Source organism: Plutella xylostella, chromosome 6 (assembly GCF_932276165.1).
Source record: "Plutella xylostella chromosome 6, ilPluXylo3.1, whole genome shotgun sequence".
Lineage (NCBI taxonomy): Eukaryota > Metazoa > Arthropoda > Insecta > Lepidoptera > Plutellidae > Plutella > Plutella xylostella.
The window spans coordinates 815,026-842,478 of NC_063986.1; the positions used below are offsets into that span (position 1 = coordinate 815,026).

The window sequence follows — 27,453 nt, forward strand, 5'->3', positions numbered from 1 at the left end:
ATTCCATTTTGAATTAGAATTGAATTGACAAATTAGGTACATAGGCATCAAATGCCTATAATTCCACAAAAATAAGCAAGAAAGGAAAAGGTATGCTATCAAGTCGCAATACTCGCTATCATAAATAAAATAATATGAGTAATTATCCTAAAATCAAATAATTATGAGCAGATATTTATTATTTATTTACTTATTCAGGTCTATCTAAGTCCACCGTCAGCCCCACACTCGCCTTATCTCCCGTCCGAGCATTAACACGTCCAACCTCATTATAGCAGCAAAAAAAACCTTCACCCACCAACAAAATCACCCCTAACACCCTCACTATAGAAACTAAAGCCCCTAAACGACACTACAAGGCAATAATTTTAATACTGCAACGATCAAAATGTCTCCAATGTTTTATCTGGACCTTACAACGGGAAGATTACCAATCTGGACATTCTTTACAATTAAACAAAAATGATCCTCAAGAATTGGACAGAGGGTTGAGAGTAGAAGCACCAGGTTATTGGTAAGACGTCAGTAAGGAGCAAGTGAGTCCGGTATGATGAATTGTTGTGAAATGTCTTCGTTGTCTCGCGTCGTACATGAGTGAAGGGCTGATAAAGGTAAAGTGGTTATAGGCTTGCATTGAGAGGTAACGGCTGTCCTTTGATTATGTGAATGCTGAAAATATACGTTAATGTACTCGTATAAGTACCTAGGTAGGAATTAGGTATATTTATTGCTGTTAAAACGAATAAAACTGGCGATATGGTTAACGACTATCACGGTTAGAACCTACAAATACAACAGCTAATAGCGATCATCTTCAAGCATTATTAACTATAAGATAGATTATAGAAGTAGGTTGGTACAGTTTTGAGCCTTGGGTATGCTCTAGCTGTAATGAGCTGTAGTCAATTTAACTATTGCCTACCGGGTTAGGCAACCGGGTCTTGGATGTGCCCGTACAATGGCAATAGGCCCGCCCCCTATTACATTGGGACTAACTTAAAACTCTGGAGAAAAGTGGGTGCAGCAATGCACCTCTGCCTACCCCGCAAGGGAGTACATTAGTACAAGGCGTGAGTGTGTGTATGTGTGTGTGGTTAGGCAATTCTTAGCGTGTCAACGAACTAACAAAGCTGCTAAATAATAATGACACTTTCAAAAAGAGAAGGCCAGAATATTCACAACAATTTATTACTTAATACATTTTTATAAGTGTAATAAACATAAGTAATTAATTTCTCTCTTGAAAATGCTGAATTTCTATTCATAATCAGAGACGCTATTTCGAATGCATGAAATAGACCCGACTGCAGCTGACAGTCGGCTACCGAAGCTCTACACAATGGAGGGAAATCAGTAAAAGCTGTTCGCTCCTTGAAATCGATTTATGTCAGAAATGAATTGAAACATTCCACGTGAACTGACGGGACTCGCCGGGACACGCGAACACAAAGTAAATAGAAAAACATCCGTCGCTAACATATCCAGCCTCCAAGATTCGCACTATTATCTCGCGACAGCCAATGCGGAGGGCGGAAATAAAAGCTCGCGCCCCATTGGTCGTCGCACGGCGCTGACCCCGCCTCGTATCTACGCTCCTCCTCGTCGAGGCAAAAACTCGCCAGAATAATTCGTTACCTGCCCGCGACGACACACGCCAGCCGATTTCAAATAAATTCTGCCATAAAATCCCTAAACCGTGACTGCTAAAAGCATTTTTTCAATGCATATAAATATTCACTTTCCTTACGTTTAATCGTGAAATTACAGCCGACGACCGGTGTAGATAAGGCTGGCTCGCTCCGCCGCCAGGTAAACGTAGGTGTGTGAAAGGGACAAGTAAAAAAAAATATTTTAGGAGTGGTTACGAGTGATGTGTCCGCGATCAGTGCTCGACGGAGCTGCGGGCGAGCGGGCGCGCGCGACGCCGCATCACTAGCGCATTCGAACATCGAACTCTGCGAGTCCGCCAACTGCCGCCGACTAGTGTTGTGTGTGATGTAAAAATCGATCGACATCGATAGACGGTTACAGTGACAAACATGATGACTATGGACGTCGGGATGTACAACAATCAGCAGACCGGCTACGGAAGCGAGTACTACGCGCAGGCGGGCGCCTACCAGCCTTATGAAGCCTACCACGAGGGTTACTACGAGCCGGGCCCGTACTATGAACCTCCGCACGAGCCCGCGCCGCCCGTCATCAGCGACGCCGGCCTCTGCTACACCAACCTCGACTACGGGGAACTCCAGCACCAGGGCTACCCCATACACGCCATGCCGCCTCACCACACTCATAGAGAAGAACCACCTCGGCTCGAAGATATAACCCACGTTCACGAGCATAAACTCGAAGGGCATTACCTAGAGACGAAATACAACATGCACTTCGTGGACGAGGCGGCCGGGTGCTCGGCGCTGCCTGACTACGACCAGTACCAGCCCAAGGAGGAGTTCGCGGGGGCGAGGGAGGGGTACCTGCCCGAGGGGGTGCCTCAGGCCGTGCCCACGTACAAGTGGATGCAGGTCAAGAGGAACGTGCCTAAACCTAGTGGTGAGTTGGATGTTTGTTCTTAATGTTTTGTCCAAAAACTGGACCATCACCATAGGTACCATCCTCATTTAAAGGTACCAATGTAGGTAGGACATAAATAATGTATAAATAATTCCAATAAAATTACCTTCGCTCTCGATAACTAGCATACCTACATACAGCTTTGTAGCTCTACATAATGTAAGTATTAACACATTTGGTGAATCAATGATATCCCTAAAGCCGGCAACGCTAATTAAATTATGAATTTATAATCATGACATAACTCAATGTTAAATTCTAAATTATCTCGACTTAAAAGCATTAGTTAAGTGTCCCCAACTCCCACAAGCCGATAATTGTCAATTTAAAATAGGCCTATGGCTATTAATGTTTAATCTAATAGGCTAGAGGAAAAGCATAGGGCAGCTGACTATTTTAAAGCCTTAGGCGTCAAATGTGCACCCATGTGCGCAAATCAAACACCAGAACCTAACGTACGCACTTTAAAATATGCTAATGCGTCTATTAATAATTAATAAGCAACTAATATAACAATTTCGAAAACACCTGCTACGTAAGTGACACATAACGAGCTGGCACGTGACAGTTAGTCAGGCAACAGGCACCATTAGTGATGTGCGAGAGAATGTACGATAGACGTCGACCCGTAGTGTCGGGAGTCATAGGTCGCGACATCTCGACTCGACTGACGTTTGGAAGCAAACAATCTGACGTTCATGAGACAGACGAAAAAGTGAATGGTTATTTCATTACAAGCGTTCGGTGTTACAAGGACCACCTATTATGATGAATGTGCTCGTATGCGGCTTATGCGGGATAACTGGGAAATTTATCGGTAAAAAGCTTTTAACATTTTATGATGCCCACTCGTCGAGAGGACGACGATACGGTATTGTCATTCCGATACTAAGATGTAATTAGTCAAACGGCCCGATCACTTTAATATGGGATAGGTCTTTATGTATTTATAAAACCAAGCATATTAATTTATGAACTATGAGGGTATGGGAAACATTTGTAGGGCGGAAGGGGGTTCAAGTTAAAGAAAACCTCTTATAACTTAGGAAAATACGCGAAACAAAGTTGTGGTACTAATTTTTCTACAGAAAAACTAGTGTTTTGGACAAACAGCATCACTGCCTTACGGCTTATAATATATACCATCCTACATCCAATACTATGTGGACTACTAACATAGAAAACTACTCTCATATTTAGACTTTCCAACAGATCTTTGTCACAAACAACACCAAAGCGAATACAAAAAGCCTTATAAAAATCCCCAATAAAACGCTACGTGTCATTTCGCAACACACCCAGTGCACACTGCACACTGTGCACACTGCACACAATCCGTGGAACAATCTAGATCTGGGTGGAATAAAGCGGTAAGGTGCGAGCTAGCTTCCTGCCGCGGCGTCACCCGTCGCCGGACGGACAGGCGAGATCGGGTGATAGTGTGCGGGGCGCGTCTTGCTTGGCTTTTTATTAACAGTCCAAGCCTGTATTATACGCTATGGAGGGCTAAATTAACATAGGGATGGCAGCTTTCCTATGTTTGTTCAGGATCTTAACCTGGTTGAGTTACATAGCTTGTAAACCTGTACTTTATTTATTATAAACCATTAAATTATAGTTAAATGGTACTCGAATAGGAATCGAACAGAAAATATGCTCAAAAGATGTCCCCAGCATAGCAGTGGGTGCGGTAATCACCATCGCCTGGCCCGAAAAATATTTATGAGTTTCTGTCCATAGGGTTTATTACTTACAAATACTGTGTAAGAAGTTCAAAAATCAGCGAGAAATACACCAGTTTCAGTAAAAAAGTGTGGGTTCCTGACTACTTGGGATGTCCAATTAAACGCGAACTCCACATATAAACGTATAATGTTCGTTTCTGCACAGTATTTACAACTTAAGTATATTATAAGCATAAGCTAAGCGCGTAATAAGCAAGGCGGCGGAGCGGCGAAGCGACATAGGTCTTGCGCGGGAAGCGATTTGCGTAGCACTGGCGCGGGCGCCGGTCGACTGGGGCCCGGTTCCTCGCCCCTCGGCCGCGGCACACCCGCACCGCTTGCATGCCCCTCGCACGCCTGGAGTGGTGGCGCGCGTAGTGATGGGTGTAGCCTCCGCTAGTGATGGGACGTGGCGTGCCGCCACATCACCCCCTTCGGAGAATTATTGTCCTGCGGAATAGAAATCGGTAAATTTTACCACGCGCCCAGAACGAGTAGTTTTAGTTTGTGGCGGCGGTGATGATGATGGTGCAGGTGATGGGTTGCAATCTTCAGCTTGTATGTAAGCGGGTTTGCAACGATCAATGGAGACGGTCACTGGTCCTCTTTTAAATAATTCTACAGTGACGGTCTTGTTTGTTCTGGATATGACGCGATGTGGTCCAGTGTATGGTGGTTCTAAGGCACTACGCATGGCATCTTTTCTTAGAAAAACATGGGTAGATGTCTGCAGGTCTTTATGGACAAAGACTGAATGTGAGCCATGCCTGGACACAGGTTGTGGTCGGAGATGTGCTAAGTGCTCTCTCAACTGGGAGACGAAATCTTGTGGGTTTGCTGGAGGAGTCTTAGGAGCTTTGAGTAACTCACCGGGAATCCTCAATGGCTCACCATACAGCAGGTCAGCGGCAGAACATTTGAGGTCTTCTTTCCAGGCCGTTCGGAGACCCAGGAGAACCATTGGGAGTGCGTCAGTCCAACGCTGTTCGCCGTGCGCCATGATTGCAGCCTTCAGGGTGCGATGCAGCCGCTCAATCATGCCGTTTGCAGCAGGGTGGTAAGCGGTTGTATGTCGCAGCTGTGTGCCGCAGAGGTCTGTCAAGGCCTTGAACAGGTGTGAGGTGAATTGCCGGCCCTGGTCGCTGGTAATAATCTGGGGACAACCATAACGTGAGATCCAGGCTTCACACAATCCTTTAGCAACGGTTTCTGCTGTTATGTCCTTCAAGGGGAGTACCTCCGGCCACCTGGTGAATCGGTCAATCATTGTTAGGCAGTATTTGTAGTCGTTGGATGATGGGAGAGGGCCGATGAGGTCGATATGTATGTGGCTAAATCGCTCTCCTGTTAATTTGAAGTCTGCCAGTGGAGAAGATGTGTGGCGGCTAACTTTGCACTGTTGGCAGGCTTCACAGGTTTTGACCCAGGCACGACAATCCTTGCGCACGGAGGGCCAGACAAACCTTTCTGTGATCAGCTTCGTTGTACTTCTGCTTCCAGGGTGACTCATGGAGTGGCACGAGTTGAAAATTTGTTGACGTAAGTCCTTTGGTACAAATGGGCGAGGCCTTGATAGCGAGACGTCGCAGTAAAGTGAGACCATACTACCTGGCACTGGTACTTTCTCCAATTTCAGGGATGAAGATCTATTCTGGAGCAGATCCTGCAATTCTGTATCTCCCTGCTGTGCATGTGCCAGTGTAGCGAAATCTGGTGGAATGGAAATACCTTCTATGCGCGAGAGAGTGTCGGCGGTCAGGTTTTCTTTACCAGGGATATGCCGGATGTCAGTCGTAAACTGCGAAACGTAGTCCAAGTGGTTGAACTGTCTCGGTGAGCAGTGGCGGTCTTTCTGTTGAAAAGCGAATGTTATGGGTTTATGATCAGTGTATACCACGAAATGCCTTCCTTCGACCATATGGCGGAAATGTTTGACGCTTTCATAAATAGCCAGTAACTCTCGGTCATATGCGCTGTAATTTCGCTGAGCTCTGTTCATCTTCTTGGAAAAGAAAGCTAGCGGCTGCCACTCCTCATCGACCAGCTGTTGGAGCACCGAGCCTAGGGCTGAGCTTGAGGCATCAGTCACGAGGGCGAGCGGTGCGTTCAATATGGGATGAGCTAGAAGCGTAGAATTTATGATGCTTTGCTTACACTTCTCGAAGGCTTGAAGAGTGCCTGTGGTCCAGGTGAGCGGCTGTGAACCTTTGAGCTTTGGTCCTGCTAGCATGTCGTGTAATGGGGCTTGGTCTTCAGCTGCGTTGCGAATAAAACGCCTGTAGAAATTAAGCATTCCCAGAAACCTTCGTAACCCGTTCACGGTTTTTGGAGGTGGAAAGTCTTGGATCACCTGGATCTTATCGTCCATCGGTCGGGTGCCAGCTTCGGAGATTGTATAGCCAAGAAACGTTACCTCTTTGACGCCGAAACAGCATTTGTTTTCGTTGATTAGCAAGCCGTATTTGTTCAATCTCTCGAAGACTGCTTCCAGGTGTTCCAGGTGTTCCTGTTTACTTCTGGAAAAGACCAAGATATCGTCGATATACGAATAGCAGCAATCTAGGCCTCGGAGCACCTCATCGAGAAATCTCTGAAATGTCTGTGCGGCATTTCGAAGCCCAAATGACATAAATGGGAATTCGAACATGCCGAAGGGTGTTGTGATCGCTGTCTTCGGAATATCAGCTGGAAAAACCGGAATCTGATTATATGCCTTTATGAGGTCGATTTTGGTGAATACAGAACATCCTGCGAGCCTGCTGGAATAGTCCTCAATGTGCCTGATCGGATACCTGTCTGGTACTGTACGTGCATTGAGGGCACGGTAATCTCCACAGGGTCTCCAGCCGTCTTTCTTAGGTGCCAGGTGTAGTGCGGATGCCCATGGTGAGTCTGATTGGCGAGCGGTACCATCTCTTATCATCTCCTCGAACTGAGTTTTTGCTATCCTCAACCTATCAGGCGCGAGACGGCGTGGTCTGCAGAAGACTGGAGGGCCTGGTAAAGTACGGATGTAATGGACTGTCGAATGTTTGACTTCTCGCTGCACACCAGATGGCTTTGTAAGTGTGGGGTACTTGGCTAACAGGTTGTGGTACTCACTGTTACCGGATATGGCTTTGATGCTCGGCACGTGGCACTGTCCCATCGATCCTGGCGAGGAAAGTGAAGTCACGCTGTCTAGTAATCGACTGTTCCTGCAATCAATAAGTAGGCCATAATGAGCGAGGAAATCGGCACCGATAATCGGCTTGTCCACACTTGCGACGACGAAGTTCCACACGAAATCACGCCGTAGTCCAAGGTCCAGGTGTATTTTCAGAGTGCCATATGTATTAATGATAGTACCATTTGCAGCTGTGAGACTGTAGTCGGTTGGAGTCCCCGATCGCCGAAGAAACCGACGTGGCAGTACGCAGAGATCTGAGCCGGTATCAATTAAATACTGAACCTTTGATTTCCTATCCGTGACAAACAGGCGGCTGGTTGCTCGACAGTCGCTCGCCGCATTTATTGACTGTCGTGTTTGTTTCCCGAACGGAAGTTGCATGGCTTGGTGCATTTCTGTGCTTTATCGCCGAAAATATTGTGGTACCAACATATACCTGCGACACGGCTTCTGCTACGGCTGCGGCTCCTGTTCCTTGGCCTGGCTGCCACGTGGCGGAAGGGTGCGCGGTGGCGGCCATCTTGTATGGAGAGCTGCGCAATTTGCTGCGAAAGAGCAGATTCAATCCGCGCCGTGATCATGGTATCTAATCGCTGTAACAGAGCATCAAAATTATTAATAGGTACTGGCGGTGCACATCCTGATCCTGCACCCTGTAATCCTGACGTGGATGCGACCTGTAATGTTGATGGCGGCGAAATCTCACAAATTTTGTCGGCCAGCTCGGCTACTTCTTCTAAGGTGCCGGACTGTGATATTATAATTGCCTGCACGTGCGTAGGTAACCTGTTGGCCCACATTCCTCTTAAAAATTCCTCAGAAACTCCTCCGTCGGCCAATGTCTGAAGGTGTCGTAAGAACTGAGATGGTTTCCTATCACCTAGTTCCTCTCCTGCCATTAACTGGCTTATTTGAAGCTCCCGTGAAACAGATACTCTCTTAGTTAATTGTTGCTTCAGCTTTTCGTATTTGTCATTAGCAGGCGGCTTCTTAATTAATTCTTTAACCTCTCGGGCATACCTGTTGTCAAGTTGCGTAACAACGAGATTAAATTTAGTAGAATCCTCCTTGATGCCGGACAGCTGAAATTGCGCCTCAGCTTGTGCAAACCAGCAATCGGGATCTTCGGACCAAAATGGCGGCAAGCGTACCGCCACGCGGTCCACCGACGCGCCGGGCGTCGGGGCGGAGTCTTGAAAGGCGTCGTTGCTGTCCTCTTGTTGCCGGGGCGGTATAGCTTCGTACGTCGTAGGCCGGGCCATTTTATTTCGCGAGCGCGTAACTTTATTCGGAGGTCACCAGATGTGGGTTCCTGACTACTTGGGATGTCCAATTAAACGCGAACTCCACATATAAACGTATAATGTTCGTTTCTGCACAGTATTTACAACTTAAGTATATTATAAGCATAAGCTAAGCGCGTAATAAGCAAGGCGGCGGAGCGGCGAAGCGACATAGGTCTTGCGCGGGAAGCGATTTGCGTAGCACTGGCGCGGGCGCCGGTCGACTGGGGCCCGGTTCCTCGCCCCTCGGCCGCGGCACACCCGCACCGCTTGCATGCCCCTCGCACGCCTGGAGTGGTGGCGCGCGTAGTGATGGGTGTAGCCTCCGCTAGTGATGGGACGTGGCGTGCCGCCACAAAAGTATCTCTTTCTATAATTCAATTTTTATCGATTCGAGACTACACTGAAAATTTACAAGATTATGATGAAAATATAATTTCATGTTAACGCTCTGATGTAACAGTAACTACACTGCCGGGCAATGAAAAAGTTCCACTCACAAAATACCGGCAACAAACGATCCTAATTTTTTTAAAGATTTAAAATTGAAACAAAATATTACCAATTTTAGTTGGTAATATCCTGATGCTTTGTTAAATGTACTTCAATGTTGCAGAAGACGGCATTAAGCTAGCCTTTTCTGTTTAGAAGTAATGTGGTGCTTTTCTCAGTGGAACCTTTTCATTGCCCGTGAGTGTATTAGGAGTCTATACTTAATCGCCAACTGTCGGATGAAGGCATCCTTTTGTGTCTGCCAAACTCTATCTCAAACCCTAGTGAAAAACACTGCTTTTATAGCCTAGGTAATTTTATTTTCCCGCGGCTGCGCTTTTAATTTTCCACTCATTCTAATAATCAAGAAGTATTTTTATTATAACTGTTGTTTTGAAAAAAAAACATGAGATCTATCAATATTGATGCAATTAAAATGGATCGGATCTATCGTCGCAACGATGCATTCTTATAATCTCTATACGATTTCCCATCACTAGTGTATTATTAAAATAGATGTATAGGTATGTAAAGTACCTTATTTAAAATAGAATAATAGATAGATAGGACTTTGTTGACGATCTTACCTATATCAATACACCTAGTAGATATTTGAGTGTACGAGTAGTAAGTAAGTAAACTCGTAGTAAGTAAACTTAGGTACTCACCTAACCTAGCCTAAGATTTAAATTTATGATTTCACGCCACATCGAAAAAAATGGGAAAATCCAATGATAACTTGATAAGATTAACTACTTTTGTTCAATCTTAGTAAGTACTGTTAGTATCTTAATCTGTACTTAAAATTATCATGGTCAGATAGGTTGACAAAACAACTTCAGGATTCACTTCGAAATAAATAAAATAATTAATTGCATCCCCTTTATACCTAATCAGGTAATAAAAAAGCAAATCTATTTCTATTTAGATTTTGATAAAGTGGCTTCTTTAACAATAAGAAGGCTGAACCTTAGATACCTAATCATAAATGCTCCATCTTCTTCATAGCGTGTTCATGACAAATTCTAGAGCTGGTTAAGGGTTTCCCACCATGCTGACAGGATTAGCCAGACAGAATAGCGTCATCATCAGTCGCTCAATCCCAGGGTTTGCATAAGCTGGTAAACAAGAATTCAGTGACCTTCTCACAAAAGCTTAGACACAGCTTTTAACAGATATTTAGCGCTCTCAAATGCCTTATAAATCTTTTAAATTGTAGTCTTAACACACTTTAAACAATGTTTATACTTTAGTAATAGTTTCATTTGATTTTTTACCCTCGCAGCTAATATTAGAGCTACGTGTAAGTACCTACGTGACGTTGGAACACGCAACTAACGCTTACGGTTCACAAGTTTCACTAAGCTGTAAGTAAATTCTTTATCTGTGTTTGTTTTTATAATTGCACGCACAGTTGCCTGATTCTGGGCACCGCAGCGATTAGAAAACGATTTACTTTTAGAGCTATAATGCGTTAGACCGGTGGGAAAAGTTCTGGAGAGGAGACCACGAAAAGGCAAGAGTATGGGACGCCCTCCGGCCCGAAGCATTTAGATAAGTAGCCGGTAATGGCTGGAGGAAGCCGAGGACAGATTGTTGTTGCTCCCCTTGCGAGAGCCTATGCCTATTTTCAGCAGTTGATGGTTATTGGCTGATGATTATGATTCGTTAAAAAAAATTCTCGCAATGAAGGCTGAGCTAACGGACCAGCCATTGATTTTCCGGCAATTTTGTAGAGTTCGCGGACTGCCCCTGAATACCGCCGTGGCCAGTGGGGCTTTTCTAACTGGAATGGAAATAGAAACGTTTTCGGCGTTTCTTTAATTGAGATTCCGTTGTGGCTTGTTCAGCTTTATTTTATTTCACTTAAATCCGTAAGAAAATGTGCGTCGTTATGAATTTTTGGTTTAATATTTCAACCGAAAAGTATTTGATTATTAACTTATTACTTTAAACACTACTTCTTATATACACTCACTTACAATGAAAAAGTTCCACCTGCCATTGACGTTCCATATTTCACCGGATCTTTTTCTTTGGTCGTGAGTGTATTTTTTTCAAGCGTTGCAAAACCGCGCTTATTCATTGTTTCTTGTGAAAAAACAAACTTATAACCCCGTGCTTTTTTGTTACAATGGCTCAAAACATTAGCAGCCGAGCGGGAGCGTAACTCCAACACCCACATTCCGCGCATCGCACGTAAAATAAATAAACTCAGAGAATTGTCCGTCACACGGCAACTTGTCGTGATATCCCCAAGAGATTTGACACAAACATATCCACACTGCCACACGAATACCACCCTTACTACCTCACAATAAGGGACTAACGTAAATTCTGGTCTGAGACTCTGAGCAAGAATGATCCACCATTGTGTGTCAAGGAATAGATAACATCAAATGTCCCTCAAAAGGTATTCTTTGTGTGGTCTCGATTTTGCGCGCAAAATCTTGTACAATGTATGCGCTGAGTCATCGCCACTAAAATAGTTCAATTAATAACGCTTATGAGATACGTCTGGGGCATAAATTGTTTGTGATTTTATCATGAGCCGAATTCCTGAACGAGTTGCAGGACCTCTATGGCCAATTTTAGGCTTTAGCGGTCAAATTCCGTGCCAATCATTGTTCATAAATTAAGTCATTAACGAATTAATCAATCTGGAAACCTATAAGATTAGAAGTCAAAAAAATCTATTAAGAGAAAATCACAATCAATTTTACAACAAAATACACGGCATTTCATAAAGCAACGCACAAATTACTCGGCACGCGTGTGACAAAGTAGAGTCGGTTTATTGAACACGACACGCACACTTGTGTCTCGTAACTGTGACTTGCAGTTCTGGCTGATCTTTACTCACATATACATACACACAGAGCTATAGGCAAATATTGGGTTTGTAAGCAAGAATAAATATGAGAAAAAATTCTAATTTATGTTAAAAAACCTACGGATGCTCCTTGCCATTGTCATAGTATATAATAGAGGTATATTATGTAAAAGATATACCCAATTGAAGCGTCCACAGTCAAGCTGCCTTCAGTAATCGTAATCGATCACTGAGGTTAACCAACAACAGGCACGGTCAGCCATTGGATGGGTGACCGATTTCAAGTGGTTCTTTTCTGGACGCTTCCGTGCTTCGGACGGCACGTGGGTCCCGGTTGCTGCTTCGGCAGCAGTCGTTAAGCCTAGTCAGAGGCCCTCGGGCAGCTTGAAAAAATCTGACAGTCGAGTCGGGTTGCCCACTTACCCGAAAACTTCAGTGCATTGTACTCATTCAAAAACGGCGATAGGTACGGCTCGCGACCTATCACGTGCGTACAAATTCAGAGCGAAAAGCGGGTGACTCGCTTGCGAGTCACCTCTGACTACCCCTTCGGGGATTACAGTCGTGAGCATATGTATGTATATACGCAATAAGTAAGATATGTTAATATGAAATCAAATTTATATTAGTTTTTCATACGGGTATTAGAAGTAGCCAGGCCCAGTGAATAAATACTGCAGTGAAAATGCCACATCGTAAAACTAAAGCATACAAAACCACTTCAGTTTAAAATGCAAAATAGCGAGTAATTTCTACTGACTAGGTTTAATGGCTATAAATGTTATAGATTTGTTAATTAGACCACACATGCAGAATAGCTTACTAATTAAAAGACAAAAAAAATACGTTATACCTGGGTATATGCGATATGTTTTAATGGATGCACACGATTTCAAATAAATAAGTAGATGTAACTATAAGTTTTTATAGACGCAAACATATTTTAATATACTTAGTACCTATTTAGATTTAGGAACATGAAACTTTAACAAAATAGAAAAATCGCCTAATCCTAGAGTACCTAATTAATAATTACATAGTGAATAGGGATTGATCAAGTTACCAGAGGAGCCTCAAAGCGCTTTTCTGAATTGGGAATAGGTAGTTTATTTGACTTCCATCGGGAATTATTCAAACGAATAAAAATATTATTTTGTTCTTATAAGATATTCAGATCCGTTCAGTTTCACATGCCATAATCGTTACTTTTCGGACCATTTTGAAATATCTAGGAAAGGAACACCTCAGATAGGTATATTCAAACCTCCTCCTCTCCACACCTAACACTCGCAGATAGAGTGTTTAAAAGGCCATAAGTAGTTAACCAAATCGGAGTGAGTCAGGGTTTCATTCTGAGCCACATTTTGTACATTATCTACGGATTTCCAAAAGTCATAAAACAAAAATTCTTCTGATTGACGAGCTAAGTCACTCCTTTTTGCAACACCCTGTATTTCAAACAAATCTGAATCTAAGCATGCCTGTATTCTGTGGCTGCACACGTACACAGGGCAACAATGTAAGGCGACCGACCGCAGCACTACTATAAAGTAGCCATTACCTATCGTAAAACTTTAATGTTACACGCAGGTTTATGATTTCCTCTCTGCTATCGCGAATCATTATAATTAAACGAGTAATTATTTGTCATCCGGATATTTATGCCCAATTATAAGCTAATTTCATAAATAAGCTGGGTATAAGTTATTTGACAATTTGTTAGTTTAATTATGGTCACAAAGTTGCCTATATTTGCTATGCACGATAGTACGTACTTACATACTTATTAAAATTATTGAGGAGCCCTATTATGTTATATAATAATAGCTTGTAACAACATCCTTGATGTTTCTATTTAAACATTGAAGTCATTTCATACATGGGTCTTCACTGAATTCCAGCCTAAAACACTAAAGTTCAGTAAATATTATCGGTTATTGTGGTAGCACAATAAACTTTAAACACTGTTTAACAAGTGTTTAAAACGAAATTAGACAGATTTTGTAGGCGTTTGAACACCGAAACACCTGTTAAATACTGTAAGTTTTTGTGGTAAGGCCCTACGCGTCTAGAAATAAACATATTGCCGCAATCGTGTAAAACTTAAATGGGTGGGTATAAAATATCTATGTAGGTTTTGTAGGTATATACATAACACATTATAAAAAATCCATAGTTTTAAAGTGCCCATGGACGATTCGAAACTTTATTTGTTCATCGCTAATTGCTGAAAAGTCTTGGCTACCTTCATTGGTAGCCAAAGCTTTCATGAGCTGTAAAATTCACAACAATGTAAACGAACAAGGATTTCCCTGTAATCTCAGAATCACATGCACATTGGTCGCGCGCCGCTCGAGTTTCGAGACGGCTCATTAATTGACCATAAGTTACAGGCTAATAAAATACCTAGACAAGAGCCATTTGTGTTAAAAGCCCATTACAACATAATTCATGCTTAAAAAGCCGTTTAACACAGAATATTTCATTTAGGACTCTCACCTACATTACACGCAGAAAGAATAATTTGTTGGATCTGAATTATTAGCCGTTGTTATTATTCATTGTGCTTTAGGTGGATCACTGAGGTGATAATTAACTAAATAGAGACCAGAACTGGAGCATTCAGTTTAGCACGCAAAATAAAATTATTGTTGTGTATGTTTATTTTTATAGCCTGAAAGCTGCAATACAATGCTTTTCCACAATAGCACAATACTGTTGTGCCTCTAAGAAACGCATTACATTAAGCCGCTTTCTTTGCTAATTTTCTTATCACGAAAGCTCCAGTAAAAAGCTTTCTATTAGTGTTTAAGTAAGTATGTTTCAATGGTTGTCCTAGGCGGTTATTAGGCGGAGACTATGAGAGTGGTGCCGCGGTTTGCAAGTCACCTGCATTACCGAGCTAGAGGTGTAGGGAGTGGTACAAGTCAAGACATTGAAGAGAAAACAGAGCATACCTAGAATGTGGAGTAGGTACCAAAGCGGAAGGCTCAGTAATTTCTGGAATGGTAGGTAATTCAGAGAGTGTGAAGCTGACATCAGCTATAGAAGTGACTAGATGAAGAATGATGAACGACAAAACAGGCTCAATAGATGAAATACGATGACAAGAGACTCTACAGTTGCCACAAATGCTGTTTCTAAGGATGGGAAAACTTAGACACGTTACCTCAAAAATACTCCATATTTAACAACCAGATCCAAACCAGATCTAGCAGAGGCTGCAAATCGAACACGACCGAAAACCGAAACGACTATTCCCAAGCCAATCCAAAACGAAGCTACCAGGCGCCCAAAGACTTCTAGAAGTGCTCGTATAATCCGTCGTCCTTTACCTTGCACCAGTTCCCAGGCAGTGGTCACAGCAGTAAACCGATTAGGGCGCCAGCGACGGCGGCGGCGCGGGGGCCGCGCGTATCGCGATCTGTCACGCGAACGAGCGTGCCCCAAGTGGTAATGACCTGACGAATATCAATATGTGCCGTAAGTGGACGGCAGGGCGCTTGTGGGAAAGTGGGTGAGGTGTCTTAGACTACCCAAGCTAGAGTTAGGGTATTACCTAGTTAGGATTGGATGAAGTTTGAGGGAGTAAGAGAAATAGATGGTGCAGGATCTGAATAAGATGCTATTGTTGATGAAACCACTGAAGATGCAGTGAAAGAGATGCCAGTTGTAGCACTGAACTGTAACTGTACTTACATCTAAATTAAGTATAACTTTAAAATAAGAGCAGTACTAAGGCGGATTATCATACACGAAGATTTACACGTAGAACAAGCTCTATACGAGTAGAAACATGGAAGATATAAGATCAATAATGATGTTGATGACTAATGAAGCAAACATACATAATCATTTTACTGGTTCTCGAACAATGATCATGACTCTTCATTAGTCTATGTTTTATCATAATTATTATTATTATTTCCAACATTATCATTATCCCTCGTATAACAACAATTTATTACCGTTAGTGTATTTCGGTAGCCAATCTTTGACAGGTAATAATAATCAGTTTTATGACCCAAATACTCGTGATAAAGCCACTGGAATTAGACCGTCCGTCCGTTGCGTAACTTGCCGAGGTGAAAATAACTGTTTAATTATGTTATCAAATCAAAGCTCACTTGGAAAATATTATACCTAAGTTAAATAAATATCGATAAAGGTAAAGAAAAAGTATCTATAAATATACATAAATGTGTATCTAATACAGCATTTTCGTCAGTCTGAGATTATCTCGATTTATTCACGACCTTGCTTCTGCTCTACAATTTATCCTACCTAGTTTCAAAGCATGCCGACTAGACTCAAATACTAAAGAAATAAATAATCTATTCGGCTTTCAGATATTTCAGATAACAGCACGACAATTGGTAAATTCAAAGGCATAGTTACTTCCAATCATTGATTATTTCATTTAGATAAAGATTTTGTAAGTAAGTATTGATTATAGTTTCTGTCCTTATAAAATATCCTTGTGGAAGTTCCGGAATTAAGTAACAAATTCAGAGATTACTTGCCTAAATTTACCTAATCGATCCAGCCGTTACGTTTTCGCGAGACTAACGAACATCAATACCAATGGTATCTATAAATATATTGAAAATGTTTAATAAACCGTCAATGCTATCTTAACCTGTCTATAAGATTGGGAAATTTACATAGTCTATCTATCTATATCTAGTCATTACACGCAATCTTCGTCAAGTACATAAAGAAGATTAGTTTCAGCTTCAGATTGTCTGACATCTGTAATGTTATCGGTTTGATAACAAACATTGTTTTCATCTTATTCGTGAACACGTGTTCGGATTTCAAATCTGCTCTGATATGATGAATTTGCAAATATCTTTTGTTAGGTCCATGTTCTCATTTGGGTAAATAAAGTGACCAATTACAATTAAAAAAATCACAACGCTGCTTACTTGTTTACATACTTGTTCTGCTAAAACTTACGTTTTTGTCAGAATCTGAATTATCAGAACACCATAATAACACAATGATGTCTCAGCGTTCATTTCATTAGTTCACTGCACTGAAATTTATGCATTAACACATACAGGGTTTTCCAAACAAAAGTTATGGAGAATGAGCTTTCGGCTTACTATAACACTTTTATAAATTCAGCCATGTAAAACGGATTTTCTATAATCGAAATCAGTGGGTGGTGTGGTGAGTACAATATTGACAAGTGGACGAATACAGGCAGATTATCAGTGTAATGATGCAGCCTCCATCACTGATGATGGCTTTCATTACAGTTATCGGCTTTCGAACTAGTGCTGTGTGGGAAGGGATTTAGACAACTATATCAGTTCCTGCCATAGACACGTAATTGAGTTTTTGTTTATGAAAGACTAGCTTTCCTCGCGCGACTTCGTCTGTTTGAAATTCGGTTGCAGCATGAAAACAGTAGTTTCTTGTTGGAATAGAATTATAATTTTATAAGATAGTTTTCCTGCAATTAAATAGTAGTCTATGTTACAACAGTCGAGTAACTTTATTGGATATCTATTAAGATATGGATTACATAATAATAATTTTATTGTCTAAATCGGTTCAGTATATCCAGAAACATGTAGGCAGTTATTTCCCGCAAACTGTGTATGTTTGAAATGTTTTCCAATGACATGAAAATGATATACCTACTTACTCGCGAGCAATGAAGTAGTTCCAGTGACATAGCATAGCCCATAGCAATAGCTGGCGGGTGGAACTTTATCATTGCTCGCGAGTGTAGTAGCTGTAACTATAGGTACTGATAAAAACTGCAATCAAATTATTCAATAACAATATACCTAAAGTACTTTAGACAATACAAAAATAAATCGTTAATTAAAACGATTCCAAGTAGAAACACAACACTGATTGCCTACTCCACACATCAGCTAAACATAGGCTTGATAGAGACTGTGTCGAAAGTTCCAGAGCACATATTAAAATGTGAGAGATATATTAACATGGCGTCGTAGATAGCAGCCCATTGTCTTGTCATTGTACGGACGCAGTGGGTGAACCACTGATACCCGAGAATAGATAATTGGGGCTTAACGGTAGCTCCTACTATATTCATGCTTTTGGAATTCTTAGCTATTTGTAGGAGGGTTTTAATTTTAAGTTGCTAGCGGCCTATGACTTTGATTAGAGCTAAGAAGATAAATATGTAAAAATCATAGATTTTTACCTGAATTTGGTGAAGAAAGCTTTAAGCATGACGTTTGCACACATCATATAAACGTCCTATAAATGTCCTTGCTATTAAACAGCTCCACAACAAGCGCGCGGTGGGCATCGACTGCATACCAGCGGAGTTGTTGAGGTACGGCGGTGAGGAGTTACACACGCAGGTATGGGAGCTCTTTGTTCGTATGTGGGAGCTGAGGCGAGTCCCAAATGACTTTCTAGTGTCACGCATCAGCACTCTCTACAAGAGCAAGGGCGATCGCTCTGACTGTGACTCTTATCGCGGTATCTCTCTTCTCTCAGTCTGTGGAAAAGTCTTTGCCCGAATACTTTTAAACCGCCTTATGACATTATCCGAACAATTCCTGCCAGAAACCCAGTTCGGCTTCCGACCAGACCGAGGGACGTGCGAGGCAATTTTTGCAATCCGCCAACTACAGGAGAAGAGCAGGGAACAGGGTCAAAACCTATACCTTTGCTTCGTAGACCTGGAGAAGGCCTTTGACAGTGTCCCTCGTGAAGCCCTCTGGCTGGTGTTGCAGAAGGTGGGATGCACGGAGGATTTCGTAGAGCTTCTCAGACTACTGCATGACAACATGCAATGCTGTGTCACAGTGGATGGCGAGCAGTCAAATTTCTTTCCCGTCACCTGTGGGGTGAAACAAGGTTGTGTTATTGCACCCACACTGTTCGCCATATACTTTGCCGTAGTTGTCCAGGAGGTTCTGCGGAGTTGTTCCCAAGGTGTCCATATAAGGTTCCGCACAGACGGGAAATTGTTCAACCTGGCTAGACTCAAGGCATCTACGAAAGTGTCGTACGCTATGGTTACTGAGGTCATGTATGCAGACGATCTTAGCTTTGCAGCAGATTCCCCAGATGGCCTGCAACAACTAATGACTGCTTTCCACTCTTCGTGCAGTAAATTCGGCCTGAAAGTCAGTGTTAAAAAGACAGAAGTGATGTCCTTGGACATGCACGGTCACGAAACACTGGCAATACATATCGGCGAAGATTTGTTGAAGCAGGTCGATAAATTTCGTTATCTGGGGAGCACTATTTCATCCAAGTGCGACCTTGACGCTGAAATTAACAGTAGGATCGGGGCTGCTGCCGCAGCATTCGGCAAGCTGAGTTCCAGGGTCTTCTGCTCACATGACTTGAGACTGGCCACAAAAATTTCGGTGTACATGGCTATCGTGCTGCCGAATCTGCTGTACTCCTCCGAGACGTGGTGCGTGTATCGTCACCACATTCGCACGCTAGATCGATTCCACCTTAAATGTCTAAGAAGTATTATGAACATCCAATGGTCTGATCGCGTGCGAAACACCGAAGTACTGCGCCGAGCTAATGTTGGTGGCTTGGAGTCGTACCTAATGCGGCGACAACTTCGGTGGTGTGGCCACGTGGCACGTATGGCGGAGGAGCGGGTCGCGAAACGCATCTTGTACTCGGAGCTGAAAGAGGGCAAACGTAAGGTCGGTGGTCAGCTCTTGAGGTACAAGGATGTCCTGAAAAGGCACCTCAAAAGATGCGATATCGAACCCGCACATTGGGAGAGTTTGGCAGCACGACGTCCCGAGTGGACACGATTGGTGAAGGCTAGGGTGGCTGGTTACGAGGAGCGCCGCAAAAAAGAATTAAATGCAAAGCGTGATGCACTGCGAGACCGGCCACCTGCGGCCATCATCTACAATTATGAACGCGGTGTTCTTACTTGTCCACACTGTGCGAGGAAGTTCACCGCCAAAATTGGCTATATTAGCCATCTTAAGGTGCACCAGCGCCAGAATTAGGTCTTGGCGCTGGTGCGCCTCAGGCGTCACAGTAAGTTAGGAGTCGATGGCAGTCGCCATGGCCGAAATCGGTCGGAAGGTCATCATATAAACATTATTAAGTAAGTTATATTATTATCGTGATTCTCAACAAATTAGAAGTTATACTTACCTATAACACCAAGCGGTATTGGACAAGCAAAATTATAAGTACTTACCTATACCATTACAGAAGAAAAAATATATCATATAGATGACGAAATTAGACGAGCTAGAATCATGCAAGACCAATGGTAGGTATTTTAGCAGCGTATTTTCGCGACATGTCGGAAATATGACTGTATCATAGGCAAATTTGATATGCAAGGTGCGTGCGGAATAATCCGGATCTATAGGTATACCTACTAACAAGAAAATCTGATCAATCTAAACAACTAATAATAAATAAAGTGCACGTGCAGCAGTTTGCGTCGCGCTAATCAGATAACGCATTTGCGTCATATTCCAGGACTTAAAATATTAAAAACTTAATAAAAACCAGATCAATATCGGCTTAGCTAATCAAAACGAAAACTGCTCAAGTTTTCTTAACTGTTAAACTGATAATGTGCAAGATTAGATATCTACGGCTTGTTAGCACTTAAAAAATCACTAGTGTAATCTTATCAAGTTTGAATGTACACACGTTTAGAAATGCCATAACCCAATTTACAACATCATTTTGGAAATAAACGCAGCATTTCACATTCTCATTGAAGAATTTTGCGGTAGAAGGAATAATTTTCTTACTAGGTACATATTACAGATGTATTTATGAACAATAGAGATGCGACGAAACGATAATAATAATTACATGTATGTAGAGATTTTCAAGAATGCCTATAGCAAGTTCTGCGATATGAATATTTAAACAATTATTGTCTTTATCACGATAAAAAACAGTAATCAGCTTTACATGAATGAGGAAGACCGATGAAGGGGTGTTGTGGTGCACCTCGAGGAAGTCCTAAGACCAGCAGTAGGGGATCCAATAGGATGACGATAAAGCCACGCTATGCTTTTCAATTGGCGTATGCAAATACCGAAAAATCCCTGTAACAGGAAATTTCAAATAGTCAAAATACGACAATTATACTCATGTCATGTGCATGATGTGCACAAGTAATTGCGAACATAATATTGTTCTTACAAATGCTTAGGCTTCCCAAATCTGAGATTTATTAACTTACAATAGGTATTACACCCATAGCTCGCCACATATGCCCCTACATCTATATCACAGCTCCTGGGTATCGATCTGTTGTAAATATTGAATTATTGTGATTGTGAGTGCGCGTTATCATCAGACACAAGATTTACGACGCGATACGCGGCGGTTGCGACGTGCAAATCCCGCTTCTGATTACAGCCTAATCCTGCCCCGATATTTCTGTTACTGAATCATGATTCTTGGGGTCCTGTGCTCGCAAATATAGTCTTTATTTTCATGATGTGAAAGACTTTAGAGATCCTGCAGGTATTTGTGCTGTCGGAAATGTGATTTGATCGAGTCTGTTGTTAGCTGTCTTTAATTTAAATGGTTTCTGATACAAAGAGAAAAATCGTGTTTTCCCCCTGATTTACAAACCCTTTGCAAGCGCTATTGTATGTTTAGGTGTATGTTCTATGAATGCCTAGATTGGTAGTAAAAGAATTATAAAACTAGTGATTGAAGTGCTGAGCATAGTTTAGTAAAACCAATTTTCGTCAGTAACAACTACTTCACAATCCTAAACGACACTACGCACTGTCAGTACCCCGCACCAAATAGACACATCTCATCCGCTATCGCCAAATATCAATAAGCAAGTTTTAAATGGACCTAAACACCGCGCGGGCACAGACCTATTCCCCATTTACATCACAGAACAGGCATCGAGATAAACGCAACAATACCCGCCAACAATGAAGTCATCAGCGTTTGACATTTCGCTGCGGCCATCTTGCGCAGCCGGCCATCGATTACCTCGGCATGCCTCGGCGCATCGATCACCCCATGTCACACCACTATCACGCGCCGTACTCAGTAATTTATTATATTTGGAGTAGGTAAGCTTCCGGATGCGCCGTGTCCACGTTTTGGACATTGTCAACACTCAATAAATCAATTATGTGCGGACGGCTCTGTCGGAGATAAAGTCTGAACGCTGCGCTCGTCTTGGTAGCGATATCCGCGCCATCGCTCGAGGCAGTCGAAGGTGCAACCTTCTGGGTTCGAGGGATCTATTTATGGAAAGCCTGATCGAAGATGAAGGCATCGCTTCGTTCGGACTGATACGGCTGCTGCAACTGCTAATGCCGCTGGTAGGTAAGCGTTCACCTATCGGTAGCGTACAAAACGGATTCTCATACCTAAATGTCTGATTAAACGGCGTCGAGAGGACAATGCCGATAAATTGTAAAATTCTATAACTATTTAAACCGATATATAACTATATAAAAATCCTTAGAGGCGGAGACGGGTAGGTAAGTACGGGAAAAATCCTTATGCACGAGGGAAGGAAAACATTCTAAGGCGAAGTGAAACTCGCGGCGAGTCAGCAGTTACATTATAGAAGTTAATGCGTTTGCCAATGACAATTTCTATTGTGCACGAAATTATGTAATTATTATGTAGGTAGGTATACGAATAGGAATAGTCGGTACATTGTGTTTTTGGTTATCGAAGTGTTGTGTTTCGCAAGCTCTCAGATGAGTGTTATTGTCGCAGGGCCTATCTCCTATCGTCTCAGATAATCAGTTAAACGCCGTATAATTTGTGTGCCGACGCACCATCGATCATCGCTATCAGCTGTTAATTTTTAGACTTGATAACACGGGTGACGAGACCCGATGCTTCCACTAAATAGCCTTATATATTTTTACCGAGTTATTATGCAGAAATACATATTTATTTTATAGCTACTACATCATATTAACATATAATGTGTATTGAATTAGAACACATATAGAATAAAGTAAAATTAAATTAATTAAATAATCCACGACGAGTCATACCCGGCTCAAATGTACGCATAATGCTTGCAGCGTTACGTGTTTGAATGGCAAGAGAGAGCTTTTGAGCCAAGTACAGCCCAGAGCGGCGATCATACCCTCAGGCAGACAAATCTGCGTCATATATCACTTATGTTTTTACCTAAGTAGTTTCATTATTAATCAAATAATGTTTGCATTTCCATTTTATTATTATAAAAAAAATTAACCACGAAATCAGTCAGTTGCTCCACTCTTTACTTTTGCAAAAGCTGAGGCTCAAATAGATATATCTTCTGAATAAGAGAGAGAAGGTCTGACTTAAACGGTATTCAATATTTATCGGCCATGTTTTAAACATAAGCTTGAACTCCATGATATACGCGTTAAAGTTACTCATCATAATAGCCACTGAACACTGATTGAATAAACAGCAGTGAAGTCTATACGTATTCGACCCTCCTTATCATCCCTTAGTCGACTTAATGGGGTCGGAAAAACACAAATTTCTCCAGCTTTTGGCAGACTATGCTTTACGAACTGAGATAGTTTCAGGAACTACAAGATTTATGTAGTTAAGAAAGTATAAAAGAAAACGTAAAAATATGTCTTATATACTTGATTTAAACAACAATTTAAGAGAAAAAAATGCATCACCTCGCAAATAATTAATATTGAACTGAAGGGCTAGTACGGGGCGCATTTAAGACGTGACAAAAGTTTTGTATCGCCCTCACTCACATCGCGCAGCCTCAAGAGTGAGCGCGACGGAGAACTTTTGTCACGTCTTATTAGCGCCCTGTGCTACAGGGCCTGAAGTGAGTATCTGGTCTGGAAATACTGAAACATAAGAAACACTATAAAAAACTCACACAATACGAGTACCTACGATACATAGTCCGTCCGAGAAAATGCCCGGATTTCGTGTGAATTTCCGTCGGACACCGGGACAAGACTCCGGGGAGGGGGTGATCAATCGTGCGGAGTGACGGACGCCCCCCCCCCCTCCCCCCGCGACCCTCATCCTCAGAGGCAGGGGGAGGGATGCTGGCGAGACGTGGGGCTTTCCTGGGATTTTTATATTAGCTCTCATTATTGTGTACAAATGCGAAAGCTCGGTGATTTTTTAGTCGCAGTTAATGCATTTTGAGTAATTTACACATATTTTATGTCATTCCTAAAGAATTATTGGGTATTTTTTACCCGCAGCCTCATCCTTGCTCTAGAAAAAAATAAACAACTTTAATATTTCATCATCATTCATCACTACTATGTACGAATTGTAAATAACCCATAAAAACGCATTACGCAAAAAGCGCTTTAAAATATCGAGGCTACGCGTTGAACTCTAATGCTTGCAGCCTCCGCAAACATCTCAAATAAATAGGAGGTCACTTAAGCTTGCGCAAACGAAGTTTCGCAGCGCTTTGCTGATCTAAGCTCGAATATATCTCGTTAATATAAACGTATTAATAGCATAAAATCTCTCTTTTACCCAGTATTTTCTCAATGTAGAGTAACCACCGGGAACAAACATGATCACGGTTTCGGCAGACCTTCGCTAAACAAACGCGGCGCTCGGGGGATTATCAACAAAAAACCTCTAAACCTTCAAGCCCCATTGACTTACTAAATTGAGAGTGGTTTTGAATACGAGAGGTGGTGAATGGTGATGTGATTTAATCTCCGATTAGGAGGATAAGCTACGCCATTTATGGCTTTCGTGGTTTTTCATTGAAATAATGAAAGTGAAAATTATAATTTTGTGTATTCTTTATTCTGTTTTTTTTTTACTTAAGGTTAAATAAAAAACTTTTCAAAGAAAAATCAATGCTTGGAAATTACAAGATATAGGCAACAAACTTTTGACAAATGTTATAAAAATAATTGTAATCTAAATATGAGGTGACCGTTACAAAACTTTGGAACTCACATCAAATATGCTGGATAATCAAACACTGGCTTTCAATACCAATGAATTCTTTAGAAATACGAAATTCATCAAGCTCTTACGATGAAGCAGAACATCGTGAAGAAACTTGCAGATCGTGAGCATGTAATTTATGTAGATTTTCAGTAAATCTTTATATACAGGTACTTGTAAATGTACAGGAATGATCTGTGCTACGGGCAATATGAAATCATATTTTCCCACAACCCGCCGGCTCTCCGCCTCTTCAGCTAATAATTCGGTACTGGAACATTGCATTATGCGTAACGACAGCGGTGACGGATCACCGCCGCCCTGTGCGGGAAATATTATATTTTCCTGTATTACTGTTTATTTAGGTAAATATACGGGTGGATGGGTGGAAAAAATATTGCGTAGGGGCTGTAGGCGGGGGTGAGGAAACTTGTTTGGAATTCAGTAATGTTTTTTATCTAATGTACATTAACACACATTTCAATTTAAATATGAAAATAGAACTGAGGCACATTTCCCCCAACTTTTCACAAATCGATCCTTTACGACTTTACCGTTCGGTCGTTTAAGTGTGTATTCCCATATATAATATGTATACGTACGAGATTGAATCCTGAAATCAATTGGCATAAGGAGTTGATTTAGTTTCATAAGTTAATAAAACATTATAAACTGACTCTACAGCCAATCGCTAGCAAGCCACTGCCAATCTCTCGATCTAGCCTCGCTGCTATCACCCACTCCGGACTCCACATTAATTTTAATTTATCTACGAAAACAAATATATCTAGGCACATAACCAGGCGCTGTGCCAACAGTATCAGAATATCTGATATAGTGGCAGCAAAGGATTACCGGCTTAAGTGTATTGGCCCTGCTGTTTGCGTTGCTTTCCAATTTGGGGGACATTTCACATGCCGTGTTATCAACGTTGCATGTTTTTTTAATAAAAATCTAGCGGCGTAAGTCGGTTTCGAGTGTTATTTGAATATTTTTGTGTGGATGAATTATATGGCTCTGTTTTTGAGCTGGATTTAGTAGTGGAATTTTCGGGATAGTGCTGATAAAAAATAACGTAGTAAAAATGGATAATGTATTGAAATCTTAAGCTTTTTAAAACAAAATATGATAACATAGCTGCGACTTCAGATTATTTACCTCATTACGTAATAAAATGGGCTTTTCGTTCCAGGTTGTGTGCTAGGTTGCATAAATGCCTTTATCAGCAACTCTAATCGAATACTAAACCTTACTTGCACAAAGTTATGAAATAAATAAGATACAAATCTTTATAGCAAACGAGAACAAATTATCCAACTTATTGACACATTAATTTTAATCGTGGATTTAAAATCATAATAACTGCTTAAAAAGCAAGTAAGTAGGTAGAGTACCTAATTGGGAGCTAATTTATTCCGCTACACCGCCGGCCATACATCAATCCGCGACAGTACATACATACATAAACCGTCATCCGAATAATTCGAGTGCCTGTGACTCTATTAGCATGTTATTTACATTTCCGATGTCCCCACTTCATTTAATATGGCCGGTTTATCTCGGCATCTCCTGTCGTCTCTTCACGGCAAATTGAAACGTTGTCAGCTGCCCTCCGGTTTTATTTGACTCTTCGTAATGTATTCCACTTTTACAGTATCATAACCGCCTATTTTTCGGTAAAGAATTTGAGCAAACATGGCGGTGCATGTCGCTTTTGTGTGCGTAAGTAAAAAAATAAATGTGAACGCATCTGCCGCATTGTTCAATTTTCGGCCAATGGCGTGCGCTCCCGCTCCCCTAGCTGTCATGTCACTCATTGAAACTGTTCGAAGTTCGAATGTATTTTTTCGTCTCCGGCGGAGGGCGGTGACAGTGTGTGCGGCCAGTGTCGTGTAGGTACAATTGATTTGATTTAATTATGGTTAATTTGGAACGCGGCGGAACATTATGGATTGCCACCCGCATTGTCGACGGGTAAATAATGTACAACTAGACTAGAATATTACTACCTAATATGAGGCGCTATGTACAATATGTACATACCTAATGCTAATAGCTACTCATATGTATTTAGGTAGTACTTCTATGTAGTAATATTACCATATCAACAAGCAATGAAAGAAAACAAAGTTATTTCTTCACCAGCCAAGCAAAGCCAGTAAACACAAAAATGCGCAACTTTAAACCGCAGTAAGCTCATCCCGTGGTCTGCTAAAGCAAACATTTGCCTGGTGGGTAATGCGTAATGGACAACCGATGTAGCGGAGGCCTTCTACTATTACAGACCTACCGGCGGCAAACAGGCGGCCTCTTTGATACTGCGCGCCATCGCCATTGGCTAATGCATCCGTGCAACCATAGACTAAAATATTGCGTGACTTATTTCTTATTTTGACTCTTGTTCGTAATATTGTGGTATCATCATCATCATCATCAGCCAATAATCATTCACTGCTGGACATAGGCCTCACCCAAGGA

General features: G+C 41.8%; 1 protein-coding gene and 1 long non-coding RNA gene across 2 annotated transcripts in view; one reads left to right on the plus strand and one right to left on the minus strand.

Annotated features, from left to right (window-relative positions):
- The first annotated feature begins 1,616 nt into the window (after positions 1-1,616).
- LOC105384599 (homeobox protein Hox-B1b) overlaps positions 1,617-27,453 on the plus strand; it is a 34,637-nt gene continuing 8,800 nt past the window's right edge. Inside the window, exon 1 of the mRNA XM_011554866.3 lies at positions 1,617-2,553. Coding sequence (XP_011553168.3) covers positions 2,040-2,553 — 514 coding nt within the window. The 5' untranslated portion in view covers positions 1,617-2,039. The remainder of the gene's footprint in view (positions 2,554-27,453) is intronic.
- LOC125488600 lies at positions 4,429-5,347 on the minus strand. Its single transcript, XR_007266336.1, has 2 exons — positions 5,169-5,347; positions 4,429-4,748 (listed from the first exon to the last, which is right to left on the minus strand). It is a non-coding gene; the product is annotated as an uncharacterized LOC125488600 (long non-coding RNA).